General features: G+C 44.6%; 1 protein-coding gene across 1 annotated transcript; it reads left to right on the top strand.

Annotated features, from left to right (window-relative positions):
* The first annotated feature begins 3297 nt into the window (after positions 1-3297).
* tmc7 (transmembrane channel like 7) lies at positions 3298-14002 on the top strand. Its single transcript, XM_039682031.2, has 16 exons — positions 3298-3450; positions 4828-5065; positions 5796-5944; positions 6117-6272; positions 6339-6424; positions 6503-6645; positions 7797-7944; positions 9974-10147; positions 10299-10453; positions 11522-11636; positions 12032-12129; positions 12203-12386; positions 12557-12687; positions 12811-12966; positions 13496-13574; positions 13653-14002. Exons 1-16 carry the CDS (start codon positions 3429-3431, stop codon positions 13806-13808), a joined length of 2190 nt encoding a protein of 729 aa, XP_039537965.2. The 5' UTR covers positions 3298-3428; the 3' UTR covers positions 13809-14002.
* Positions 14003-14458: the final 456 nt, after the last annotated feature.

The raw sequence follows: 14458 nt of genomic DNA, 5'->3' as shown, positions 1-14458 counted from the left end.
CTCTGAGAGGCGAAAAGGGAAGTTAGCAACTCAGGTAGGACACAGTGTGTGTGTGTGTGTGTGTGTGTGTGTGTGTGTGGTTGATATGAAGATAAAGCTCATAACCATTCAATCTTGCTGAAAAACGTTGCTCTCATCATGACACACAAGCTCTCGAGAACACAACCTTTCACACTAGTCAGATCAATCCACAGTTTCTTTTGCAACACAACACACACACACACACACACACACACACACACACACACACACACACACACACACACACAGTGAATCCAGCAACCTCGGCTAAGCTGCAGTTTACTATTACAGTAAAGAGCCGATAATGAGCAGTTTCTTAGTCTTCTGATGAAACACTGTCTCCCCTTCCTGCAGTCGGCTCACAGTTCTGCAAATACTGTGTGTGTGTGTGTGTGTGTGTGTGCTCCATATTCTTCACTTAATGTTCAACAATATTACTGATATGACTGTACACTGTAAAAATGGAACATTTTGTTTCTTTTAAGGAGGTTTTTCTGCCTATAAATTATAGTTCTGTTGTTGTAACCGTGTTGGTTTATGTAACACAAAACGTCTGTCTTAACTTAATTGAGTTATCAGCTCAACACACTGCAACTGAAGGAAACACACAGCAAATAGACAAAATGCACTGCAAATAATCACTACACAACCAAACACAGAAACACACAGCAAACGACACAGAAGAGCACAGCGGAAATGTCTCCAGAGGGAACCGGCGGCGGGCCGCACTCCTGCTTACAGCTCTAAACTCTACTTTATTTATTTTTACAAAACAGAGATTACATTTTTATGACATACAACTTGTATACAATATACAAAATGTATAAACAATACGTTCAATGTCACCAGAATACAAATGAGAAAAGAACAGTGAGCTGAAAACTAATATGAATAAATAAAAAAGATAGAGAAGAAGAACGTAAAGGAACATCAGTGTTACGTCCACCTGATTAAAAACGGAGGCCACACATGGAACTCAATTTAACAAATAATATTTAATGAACAAAACAGACTAGACAGTAACATAAATAAAACAAAATAAAGAAAAATAAATCATTCTGGAACTGAAGAGGAATAGAAGCCGTCAGTCCTTTGATAACCCCATCATCCTGTTCCTGATGCTGCTCCAGAACCCTGAACACCGCCACCTGCTGGAAAAAACACTAAAGGCCATCACAATCAGTTACACTGTAGGCTACAAACTGGCTCATGTTATATTTAAATTTTCATAAAGAACAGTATCATAAGAAATGTTAGGTAATGTGGGGTCCAACGTTTTAGAGTCACAAAGCATATTTCAAAAGCTTTTTGTAAAGTAAAAAAAAAAAAAAAAAAATGTATTTGCAAGCGTTATGTTAACAGCATTAAATGTCTGTGGCAAGAGCAGCTCTTGACGCGTTGTCATGGGAACATGCCAGGTGAAAATAATGAGGAATGGCTCTGTGCACGAACACTGCTGACGCACTCACCTCCGCATATCGCGCTCCATAGCGAAGTGTGCTAGCGGCAACCTTGAACAAAACTCATTTTCTCGAGACAAACGAGACAAATACCTTAGCAACTGCCTAGCAACCAAGCAGAACACCTTATCAACCACCCAAAAATACCTTAGCAACTGCCTAGCAACCACCCAGAACACCTTATCAACCACCCAAAAATACCTTAGCAATTGCCTAGCAACCACCCAGAACACCTTATCAACCACCCAAAAATACCTTAGCAACTGCCTAGCAACCACCCAGAACATCTTATCAACCACCCAAAAATACCTTAGCAACTGCCTAGCAACCACCCATAACACCCTATCAACCACCCAAAATACCTTAGCAACTGCCTGGCAACTACCCAGAACACATTAGCAACCCACTAGAAATACCATAGCAACTTTAAATTACTTCAAAATATACATTTAAACTTTCTGGTCCAAACTTTCACAAGCCAACTTAAAGTTTGTCTTCTTGACGAACTTTTTCTAGTTATAGATGTTACCACATACATAAACTATATTTTATATTGTACTTTATTAAACATTTTAGTATTTTTATTTTATTTTATTGAAAACATTATGTAAACAAAGAATCTTGTTATGTCATAATGTAGCATTATGTCACAATATAGAACAAATAAACGGAAAAGAAGACAAGATCAGACTGATCAGAGAAGATCAAAGGAGAAGATTAAAAGACTCACATATTTCAATAGTTTTTAAAGCCTTCTTGTCACGAGTCAGAGATCATGTTGTCCTACAGTAAGCAAAACATAAAGTGTTTTCTGACCTGATCATTTACATTTATGTTCATAAAATTACGTCAACAAAAAAAAAGAAGAAGAAGATTCAGAAGGAATATTTTGTTTTTGTGTAATTTATATTTTTTCCCTGTTAACAATCCCAAACAAAACATTTCTGTAGAGAAACTTAATTATCAATGTTCTTAATCACAAATCAGGAAAAGTTTTTCCACAATAATTTACAGTTATGGCTATGGTCTCTGGGTGCTGTTTACAGGACAGTTTACGTCAATATCTTTTTTGAATCTCTTTAAAACAACAAAAGCATTCCAATAAACGGTGACATTTGGAACGGATAGTAAGAAATCATTGACGTATGGATCTATTAGAAGAAGCAATATTTCCCCACTGGAACATTAAAGGAGGAAAAGAAGAGGAGATATGATGAAGCAATCGAATAACTCCAGATGGTATGGCATCAAAAACAATAGCAGATTCTTTTGGGAGTGTTAAAACGATTAAGAAGGTCTTCATAGTTTAATAAATGTCCATTTGCATTAAATAACTGACTCACAAGCAAAATATCATCCTCATCAGCGCAGATTTGCTTTCAGACAGAATATCACGGTTATGCCATATATAAAATATTTATGAGGAGAAAAGTTGTGCTTGTATATCATATACGTCTATAGGAGGTTTCCTGTCAGATGTCAAATTGACGTTTAGAATGTATATTAAACTGACATCTTAAAGAGGTCTATCAGATGATAGTAAACAGCAGATGTTTTCCAGATGAAGTGATCTTTAACAGACATCTTGCAAACGTTTGTGTGCTATCTGGGATTGAGGCAACCATCTAAATGAGAATTTTAAACAACAGATTAATACTATGCCATTTTTTCCATATGAAATTAAATAACATTTTGTCAATACTTTTGATAATGTTGTTATATGCAGTGACAGCATGTGAAAGTCTTGGCTAATAAGCCTTTTAGTATTGACCGATCCAGATCGCGCTTGAGTGACGTCGCTCTGGCTCGTTCAGCCCGTCATGCACTGCGCAGACGTCAAATACACACACACACACACACACACACACCATCAACATGGAGCACAGTTCTCTCTCAACACCGAGTCCGTGTTAACAGAATCAGGCTGAGTTTGGTCCGGATCCGCCCATGATGGACGCGCCCGATGCGGGTGAGGTTATAGTGTTTATTATGTTTATGATGACGATATTCTGGATTTCATAGCTGTTGCTGTCAGAGTTTTGCGTGTAATTACTCACAAACACACACGAGTTTTAACCAAGTGAGATGAGAAGAGGAGTTTAGGCTACACTCCGCTAGCTGTGATAGTTTTGTTTGGTTTGTTTGTGAATCAGTGAAACCGAAACCAGCCACACTGACTGAGAAATGTGTGTTTGTTTTTCAGTTCTTGATGAAATATATTATCACAGGTTCAACTAGTAATATTAAAGTTATCTTGCTTTCTTTTGCTTTCGCAACTCTATCAATGGAAAATATGCGCAACGAGTCTCGACGTGTTTGGTGCTATTGTATCTGATATTGTGTGTGTGTGTGTGTGTGTGTGTGTGTGTGTGTTCCTGAATGATCAGATCATGTTACTGAAACTCATCCTGACGGGATTATGTTTCAAGTGTATGTTTCTTCGTGCGTACATTTACATTTATTTCCAATATTTATATTTACACTGTTCAATAAACATTATTTTTAGGCTTTTTAAACTAATTTATTTAAGTTATTTATCTTTATTTACTCAAGTCAAATAAAACATCGTCAAAAGCATTTACAAAATCAAAAGTATGTTTTAGACGGGCATAAGCTATTTCATGTCAATTATAAGCATAATTAATTACGGTAAAATACTGGTAATTTGTATGATCATTAAGCCTATAGGTTAAATCATACATCTGTTCATTCAGAACTGAAGTGTTTTTATGGCCAGATTTACCATCTGAATCTCTTCAAATCATCAAACACAGACAGATGTTTCATGACACGCTTTCACACGTTCTCAAAGCTAAAATTAAAAACGTATATGATGTGTGTGTGTGTGTGTGTGTGTGTGTGTGTGTGTGTGTGTGTGTGTGTGTGTGTGTGTGATGCACAGCCTTAGGAGCGACCTGACCCGAGACAGAGAAACTGCTGGATTGACAATACGAAGAGAGTCAAGTCTCCTTCATTTATAAAGCAGCTTTAACAGTGTTGCAAAGCAGCTTTACAGGGATAAAGTAAAGTAAAGTAACAGTGATTGTTTTGGCTTAACAGCAGCTCTGTCCAGCTAAAGTTTTGATTGATTCACTTCTGTTGTAAAGATCATTAATTAACTTCATTAGTATTTAACACAACAACACTTAACGTGATCTGGCAAAAAACATAAAACAGTGTCTGGTGGCTCGAGGACACACTCCCTGATGGTGAAAACGATTATCAGTCAAACCCGCGAAATCGCAGACGGCGCGCACATGTACGTCACGTGTTCAGTGAGTGAGTGAGTGAGCGAGTGAGTGAATGTGAGAGAGAGAGCATCATCTCCTGTGCTTGTCTTCCTCAGTGTTCTGGGATCGGCCCGCTCCGGTTGGTCATCTCCTGTTGGATCAGCTGCCCAGTTACCAGTCTCTGCTGTACCGCAGGAAGTCCAGCGTGAAGAGGCGGGGCAGCGGGTGGGGCAGTGGGCGGAGCCGACAGCCGTCCGTCAGCAGTGGGAAGTGGGCGGAGCAGACTCAAAGTGGGGAGGAGCTTCGACCCGTGCGGGAGCTTCCCAAGAGCATGCAGGAGAAGCGGCGGGAGAAGTGCGTTCCTTATCTTCATCATGATGTCAAGTGTTTGGGAATGTTCACTAGGGGTGGGTTTTGCTAGGATTTTAACGAGTCTCGATTATGCTTTTCGATTCCGATTCGTTTCGAGTCCGTTAAGGGATAAAAACAACTTAAATGTCATTCACACGCAAAACATATAACTGCATCTGATATCATGAACAGAAATCAACAGCCAAGGAACACTTACACTCTCAACTAGCATAACTAACATAAACTTCAAGCATTATTAAAGACAAATAAACACTCAGTAATTTTAAAAGAATACATAAAAATGAGCAATCGCAACAAATAAAAAAAACTGAACGAAGATATGACTGAAATAAAGTGTTTTAAGATTTTCAGGTACAGACACTTTAATCAAATGTAAAATAAGTGGACTTAAGTACAAATATAGTTACAAAAGTTATTCAGTGAAGAACGAGTGTTTGTCTTCTGTTGTTTGATTAGTGTTATTATAGAGCAGGAATATTAGGCTACTTTCACTTTAAGAGCTGGACGGATCCAGTGTACTGATACGCATGAACACAGAAACAGAGTCTCTCACACTTGAACAGTTTAATACTGAGACCCTCACAGGGGAATCAATAAGAGGAATCAAAATGTTAATTTTAGAACAAGTATCCGATTCTTGACCTCAAGTTGTCGATTCCAAACCCTATGTGTGAGACTCAGTGTGTGTGTGTGTGTGTGTGTGTGTGTGCAGGCAACAGCGGCTCCAGCAGGGCGGCGCTCTCACAGGCTGGGGTTTGTGGAGGCTGAATGTCCATCGCTCTTTGAAGCGCCTGAAGGAGGACGGGGTGGACCTGCTCTCAGCTCTGGAGCTCTGGAGGGCTGATATTCATCTCATCGAGGGTCAGAAAACATACATACATAGACCCCTGTCTAGTCACTCACTCATTACAACTAAGAAATGAAATGACTATAAAGCAGCTCTAAAAAGTCCAATAGTGTCCTCATTCAAATCAATGTTTTCAGGTATGTTCAATGATATTTCGTTTCATTAGTGTGTGTGTGTCTCCCTCAGGCATGTTTGGAACAGGAATCCTGTCATATTTTTCTTTCCTGCGGTTTCTGGTCCTTCTGAACTTCATCATGTTCCTGCTGATGTTTGTGTTTGTGATGCTGCCAGTGATTCTCGCATCACACACTTCAGCCAGCATCACCTACGGCAGCACCAACGGTAAACACACTCACACACACACACTCACTCACTCACTCATGTCAGCTGTGTGTGTGTGTGTTTCAGTGAGCGAGTGCAGTGGGTATCCGGCCAGCTCTCGTCAGGGTCTGGTTGCGTTTCATGAGCACATCACAGACCTGCTGTCTGGAACGGTGAGACCCTTGTGTGTTTCAGCTCAGCGTCTGCTGACAGCGGCGTAACACTGTGTGTGTGTGTGTGTGTGTGCGCAGGGCTTTCTGGAGCGTACTTACCTATTCTACGGCTACTATAATCTGGAGTTCATTCACTCTCACTTCACCTACAACCTGCCGCTGGCGTACCTGCTGACCACCATCTCCTACCTGTTGTTGAGCCTTGTCTGGATTGTCAAGAGGTTTGTGTGTGTGTGTGTGATTGTTGAACTCTGCTGGTGTTAGAGGTCTTCTCAAAAATAATTCACCCAAAAATGAGAATTACCCCATGATTTACTCACCATCAAGACATCCTAGATGTATATGACGCTCTTCTTTCAGCCTTATTCATGGCAGCACCATCTTTGGAATGAACGCGAGGCTGTGAGGGATAGGCATGCATCTCTTCAGTGCGTTGTAGAGTTAGCTGTTGAATGTGTTTTTGGATTGTTCTGTTGACTCTTGAAAATATATTTCCAAGAAATCATGGTCAAGGTAACTTTATTGTCCCGGTTAGGGTCAGCTGCAATAGATTGGGCCTTCTTTGCCACTCTTTTAGAGTAGATGTGGGAGAGAGAGGGCAAGTTGATGCCTGCAATCTTGCTACATGTCCATGATTTATGGAGAGAGAACTAAACCATCAGATAAAACAGAAGGTTAAAACCGACTCAATAAAACAAGAATAAATTATTGTCATCCAAGTGGGGTCAATGTTAAAATTCCTCAGTTTACGATAGAAATACATTCGCTGATGGGCACAAACAATTCTTGTGCCAAGTTACTTATATTCTTGTACAATCTCAAGAGGTTGTCTCACTGTTTCCTAAAAACAATAATTAATTCTTTAGTGTTGAGTGTTGGTGACATTTATGTTTAAAAAAGAAATCTAACCCTAACCCTAAAACCAAAATCCTTCACTATTGGTTCATGGTCAGTCACACTTTCATTAAGAAGAGACGCAACAACAGAGTCATCTGCAAATTTAAAAACCTGTCCTCATCATTTTGTGAACGGTATTCGTTTGTGTTTAAAACAAAGTGGGGGGAGAGGACACAACCTTGGGAGGAGCCAGTAGAAGATGGAAGATTGCCAGATAAAACAGCATTTACTTTAACTCTTCGAGATCCAGTAAGCTGGTGTATGTTGGGATTCTGTCCCAATATGGCTGCCGTCGCATCATCCAGGTGGATGCTGCACATTGGTGGTGAATGACCCAAGTAAAATGACCCAAGACCTGAGGCTAATGTAAGACCCATGTCCGAGTTTTCGGACCTGAACCCTCTCGAGTCTCAGGTCGACAGTACGGGTGAAGACCTGTAGGTGGCATGTGATCTGATGATATCTGTGTGTTTAGGTCTGCGGCCGGTTTCAAACGCAAGCTCATTCAGGATGAGGATCGCTTCCAGAGTTTCTGCAACAAGATCTTTGCGGGCTGGGACTTCTGCATCACCAACGAGAACGCGGCACGGCTGAAGCGGAGCAGCTTACTGTACGAGATGAAGGTGCGTCTCCTGTCATGCGTCTCCTCCCGTGAGCTCCTGTGGGGCGAGAGCTGAACTCCTCTGCTCCCGAGGGACGGGAGCATAACTCCTGTGTTCCTGAGGGACAAGAGCTTAACTTGTCTGTTCCTGAGGAGCGAGAGCTTAACTCCTGTGTCCCTAAGGGACGGGAGCGTAACTCGTGTGTTCCTAAAGGAACGAGAGCTTAACTTCTCTGTTCCTGAGGGATGAGAGCCTTACTCCTGTGTTCCTGAGGGATGAGAGCATAACTCCTGTGTTCCTGAGGGACGGGAGCGTAACTCCTGTGTTCCTGAGGGATGAGAGCGTAACTCCTGTGTTCCTGAGGGACGGGAGCGTAACTCCTGTGTTCCTGAGGGACGGGAGCGTAACTCCTGTGTTCCTGAGGGATGGGAGCGTAACTCCTGTGTTCCTGAGGGATGAGAGCCTTACTCCTGTGTTCCTGAGGGACGGGAGCGTAACTCCTGTGTTCCTGAGGGACGGGAGCGTAACTCCTGTGTTCCTGAGGGACGGGAGCGTAACTCCTGTGTTCCTGAGGGACGGGAGCGTAACTCCTGTGTTCCTGAGGGACGGGAGCGTAACTCCTGTGTTCCTGAGGGACGGGAGCGTAACTCCTGTGTTCCTGAGGGACGGGAGCGTAACTCCTGTGTTCCTGAGGGACGGGAGCGTAACTCCTGTGTTCCTGAGGGACGGGAGCGTAACTCCTGTGTTCCTGAGGGACGGGAGCGTAACTCCTGTGTTCCTGAGGGACGGGAGCGTAACTCCTGTGTTCCTGAGGGACGGGAGCGTAACTCCTGTGTTCCTGAGGGACGGGAGCGTAACTCCTGTGTTCCTGAGGGACGGGAGCGTAACTCCTGTGTTCCTGAGGGACGGGAGCGTAACTCCTGTGTTCCTGAGGGACGGGAGCGTAACTCCTGTGTTCCTGAGGGACGGGAGCGTAACTCCTGTGTTCCTGAGGGACGGGAGCGTAACTCCTGTGTTCCTGAGGGACGGGAGCGTAACTCCTGTGTTCCTGAGGGACGGGAGCGTAACTCCTGTGTTCCTGAGGGACGAGAGCGTAACTCCTGTGTTCCTGAGGGACGGGAGCGTAACTCCTGTGTTCCTCAGGGACGAGAGCGTAACTCCTGTGTTCCTGAGGGACGGGAGCGTAACTCCTGTGTTCCTGAGGGACGGGAGCGTAACTCCTGTGTTCCTGAGGGATGAGAGCTTAACTTCTCTGTTCCTGAGGGATGAGAGCGTAACTCCTGTGTTCCTGAGGGATGAGAGCGTAACTCCTGTTTTCCTAAGGGATGAGAGCGTAACTCCTGTGTTCCTGAGGGATGAGAGCGTAACTCCTGTGTTCCTGAGGGATGAGAGCGTAACTCCTGTTTTCCTAAGGGACGGGAACATAACTCCTGTGTTCCTGAGGGATGAGAGCGTAACTCCTGTGTTCCTGAGGGATGAGAGCGTAACTCCTGTGTTCCTGAGGGATGAGAGCGTAACTCCTGTTTTCCTAAGGGACGGGAACATAACTCCTGTGTTCCTGAGGGACGGGAGCGTAACTCCTGTGTTCCTGAGGGACGGGAGCGTAACTCCTGTGTTCCTGAGGGATGAGAGCTTAACTTCTCTGTTCCTGAGGGATGAGAGCGTAACTCCTGTTTTCCTAAGGGATGAGAGCGTAACTCCTGTGTTCCTGAGGGATGAGAGCGTAACTCCTGTTTTCCTAAGGGACGGGAACATAACTCCTGTGTTCCTGAGGGACGGGAGCGTAACTCCTGTGTTCCTGAGGGATGAGAGCTTAACTTCTCTGTTCCTGAGGGATGAGAGCGTAACTCCTATGTTCCTGAGGGATGGGAGCGTAACTCCTATGTTCCTGAGGGATGGGAGCGTAACTCCTGTGTTCCTGAGGGATGAGAGCGTAACTCCTGTGTTCCTGAGGGATGAGAGCGTAACTCCTATGTTCCTGAGGGATGGGAGCGTAACTCCTGTGTTCCTGAGGGATGAGAGCGTAACTCCTGTGTTCCTGTGCCCACAGACGGATCTGGAGGAGGAGCGGATCAAGCGCCGGATGGCCAATCGGACGCGGGGTGAGAGGTGCCGCATTTACGCGCTCAGAGCTGCGCTCAACCTCTTTGTCATGGCCGTGCTAGTCACCTGCTTCTACTGCATCTACGTAGCCACAGTGTTCTCGCAGCGCAAGCAAGTGGAGGTGAGCTGTGACTATAGACTGTAAAACAAAATAGGTCTGTAGTAGTGTCTGTGATGTCACCCGTAGGTTCTGAAGAGCATTTCTAAGCTCAAAATGGGCGGAGCTGGCTAATGCCTTGTGAAGGTGTTAATAATGAGGTGTGTTTGTGTAGGAGAAGAAGAGTGCATTCCTGCAGGAGCTGGTGGTGGAGTACCTACCCTCCATCGTCATCACGCTGGCCAACTTCATCACACCGCTGATCTTCAGCCTCATCATCACCTTCGAAGACTATTCGCCCGCCTTCGAGATCCGCTTCACGCTGATGAGGCAAGGCTCGCACCACACACACTCTCTGTTGCACACACACACTCTCTGTGCCACACACTCTCTGTTGCACACACACTTATAAATGCTCTTGCCTTTCCCAAACGCTGACAGCCACTATATTACAGCGTTAGTTCACCCTAAAACTCTCTCAACATTTACTCATACATCATTACCCTCATGTCCTTCCAAACCCATAATACTTTCATTCATCTTCTGAACACAAATAAAGGTATTTTATTCAAATATGAGAGATTTCCGAAGCGTGACCAGTTTGAATGGTGGCTCTGAGGATACTGGATGATCCATCCCAACCACTTTGCTCTGAGCCCCCCCCACCCTCTGGACGTAGATTTCGAATGCCCTGAACAAAAAACAAACATGCCATTACATCATTTGTGCCGAGAAGCATTCAGTTGGACAGAGGCACATGGATATTTTTTAATTGTGTATTATTAATTATCTATTAAATTAATTATTTATTGATTGATTTTAGCTATTGGTCTGATGATTGTATGTTACTACCACTGCTGCGTTGATGTTGTTTTTTGTATCCTTTACACAATGTTGTTGGATGTTTGGGGTGGTTTTCTGTTCTCTGTGCTGATTTTCAATGTGGCTCCCTTGAGTGTAACCCACTCTCTCTTCTAATTGGCTGAGTGTGGTGCGTCTACAGAGAGACTCCGCCCAGATATTCTTCTGATAGGCTGAGTGCAGTGCGCCTACAGGGAGACTCCACCCACTCACTCTTCTGATTGGCTGAGTGCGGTGCGTCTACAGAGCGACTCCGCCCACACTCTCCTGATAGGCTGAGTGCAGTGTGCCTACAGGGAGACTCCACCCACTCACTCTTCTGATTGGCAGAGTGCAGTGTGCCTGCAGAGAGACTCCGCCCACACTCTTCTGAAACAGAGACAAGACTGCGTGTCACTGTGTAACTTAGGACACAATGTCACACACTTCTGTCTATTTTACACACACAGACCCAGAAGTGGGAGACCCCCATCCATGTGCAGTGTGTCTGTTCGGTGACAAGCGTTATGTTCAATATGTGTGTGTTTGTGTGTTCAGGTGTGTGTTCATGCGTTTGGCCAGTATCGGCGTGCTGCTCTTCTCTCTGTGGGTCCAGATCACGTCCTGTGACAGTTCAGACTGTCCCTGCGGCTACAACCATAAGATCTACCCTGTACGTCTCACACGCACACACACACACACACACACACACAAACGTGTTGTCCTGCAGTGCTGGGAGGCTCATGTTGAGCAGGAGATATGACCTTGTGATCTTCGACACACTCAAACACACACACACACACACTCTCTCTCTCTCTCTTTCTTACACACACACACACACTCTCTCTCTCTCTCTTTCTTACACACACACACACACACTCTCTCTCTCTCTCTTTCTTACACACACACACACACTCTCTCTCTCTCTCTTTCTTACACACACACACACACACTCTCTCTCTCTCTTTCTTACACACACACACACACACACACACACTCTCTCTCTCTTTCTTACACACACACACACACGTATGTTGTGCGTCTCTAAATGAGTGTGTTGTGCTGCAGTGCTGGGAGACTCATGTCGGGCAGGAGATGTACAAGCTCGTGATCTTCGACTTCCTGATCGTCGCCGCCGTCACCGTCTTCGTGGAGTTTCCCCGGAAGTATGAGATGTTTGGTACCGATGTTTTGAGTTTCCCCTGAGGTGTGTGTCTGAGAGTCGTCTGGTTGTTGCAGGATCATCGTGAACCACTGCGAGCACGGTTTGGTGAGGTGGTGGGGTCAGCAGGAGTTTGCCGTCCCTCAGAACGTGCTGGAGATCGTCTACGGTCAAACCATCTGCTGGATCGGCACCTTCTACTGCCCCCTGCTGCCCGCCATCAACACCGTCAAATACGTCCTCGTCTTCTACATCAAAAAGGTCACAACTCAAGCATGCCTCACAATACATGTTTCAGAGCAGCTTCACAGAAAACATGTTTCAGTGTTGCGGTTTAGGAAGTTTTCCGTGATCACTCTAATGTTATATGAACATGGCAGTGATGTAGAGCCGTCGTGTGGTGTGTTATGTTAGGTGTGTTACTCCCACAGGTGTCTCTGGTGACCAACTGCCGTCCCGCTACTCGGCCGTTCCGAGCGTCCAGTTCCCACTTCTTCTTCCTGGTGGTGTTGCTGATCGGCTTGGCTCTGGCGTCAGTTCCTGTCACCGTCAGTATAGCAGAGTGAGTCCACGCATCACATGACACGCTTCACAACACGCTTCACAACACGCATCACAACACGCTTCTCAGCACCGGTCCGCTCTCCTCATGGCAGTGTGTACTGTGCGCTGTGTGTGTGTGCAGGATCCAGGCGTCGCGAGCGTGTGGCCCGTTCATCAACTACAACACCTCATGGCAGGTTGTGCCGTGCGGGATTACCCAGCTGCCCCAGGGTCTGCGCTCGTTCCTGCTAGCGCTCGCCTCGGAGGCCTTCGCCGTGTCCTTCTTCGTCATCACCTGGTTAGCATCATCATCATCATCATCTTCATTACTCTCTGCTGTATCGCTGGATCCTTTACGAGTGCAGTGAACATTTCGCTTTACTATTCAGTTTAAGACTTTACGAACTTGTGCTTTAGCTAATTTAGTGTTGCGGGTCAAAATGACCCACCTACGAGAGATTGCTCGTAAATCTCTTATTACGCCATTATCTCCAAATACTGGATTCAGTCTTTTTGGTCAACTTGAGGCCTGTGATCAATCAGGGACAAAAAACCTCTGCTAACCCAAAGAAAACGAGTTAATAAAAGTTTGAATCCAGTATTCTGTAATGAGAGCAGGTTTTCATGGTGTACCAAGGTGGAAAATAAGCACACAAATAAGCACACAAATGATGAAGTTGTTGTACTACTCTGTGGAAGCAAATTCAGTTTTAGTCCAGTGCAATAACATTAATTAGAATTTGCAGGAAAATCCCATCCGTGTCAAAGTGACCAGAACACTTGTGGGATAAACTGTGTGTGTGTGTGTGTGTGTGTGTGTGTTGCAGTCTGGGGATGTTCTATGTGATCGCTCTGGCTGGGGCTCATAAGCGTGTGATTGAACAGCTCCGAGATCAGCTGGCCATGGTGAGTCTCTGAGATCAGCTGGCCATGATGATGATGATGATGATGATGATGATGATGAGTGTGTTTCTGTGTGAGCAGGAGGGCCGGGACAAGCGTTTCCTCATCCAGAAGTTGTATCAGGCCCAGCAGGCCACATTCAGGCGTTCTGCAGACCCCAAGGGTTTGGGCAGGACCCGATACGATGCTGGACTGTGTTTAGTGGAGCCAGCGGTGGTGCTGGAGACCCAGGCCTGACCCATCGACTCCTCAAACACTCTCGCTCAGTGGTTCTAGAGACTCGGGCATGACCCAGCACCCATCGACCCTGCAAACACACTAACTCGCCTCACACTACACCCTGTTTACTACACTAATGTCTTATTAGAGTGATTTTTGCTCTGTGTTTACAAATCTTTATTATCTGCACAATAAACCCATGAAACATCAAATCCAGAACATTTGAGAGATTTTCATCTGAGTAACGTTTATGGATGCCATACTGAGAATTTAGCTGTGTTTAACTCCGATTGAGCTCCTACTGCAAAAACTCAGTTTTCAATCATGGAATTAACTTGCTGTATTTTGCGGTTATAAAAGGACATTTCTGGCCCAGTTTGTTTTGTGACATGTTGAGTAATTTGAAGTAACCCAATGGAATCTGGGTTTATCTGTTCAGCTTCTGCAGTTACTCCCTAGTTATTTGATACACTATTGTGTGGGGAAAGCGTCTTTCTCCAGAGATGTGAGGCATTTGATAATTATGAATTTTTGCAAATGTTTTCTTTATATTCATTCACTGAAATTCATACAGGTAGAATACATTTTATAGAACTTATGATCATTACTATGCTCTAATACAACACATTGAGTTTCTTAAACAAAAAGTATGATGAAACAGCACAATT

Source organism: Pimephales promelas, chromosome 6 (genome assembly GCF_988280905.1).
Source record: "Pimephales promelas chromosome 6, fPimPro1.hap1.1, whole genome shotgun sequence".
Taxonomy (NCBI): domain Eukaryota; kingdom Metazoa; phylum Chordata; class Actinopteri; order Cypriniformes; family Leuciscidae; genus Pimephales; species Pimephales promelas.
This window is presented reverse-complemented; position numbering and strand designations above follow the sequence as displayed.

Bases quoted from the DNA above. Each gene is read 5' to 3' on its own strand.
- tmc7 (XM_039682031.2), top strand. From the start codon at position 3,429: ATGATGGACGCGCCCGATGCGG. The intron at 3,451-4,827 runs GTGAGGTTATAG...TGTCTTCCTCAG, and splicing joins GATGGACGCGCCCGATGCGG to TGTTCTGGGATCGGCCCGCT. The intron at 10,148-10,298 runs GTGAGCTGTGAC...GTGTTTGTGTAG, and splicing joins CGCAGCGCAAGCAAGTGGAG to GAGAAGAAGAGTGCATTCCT.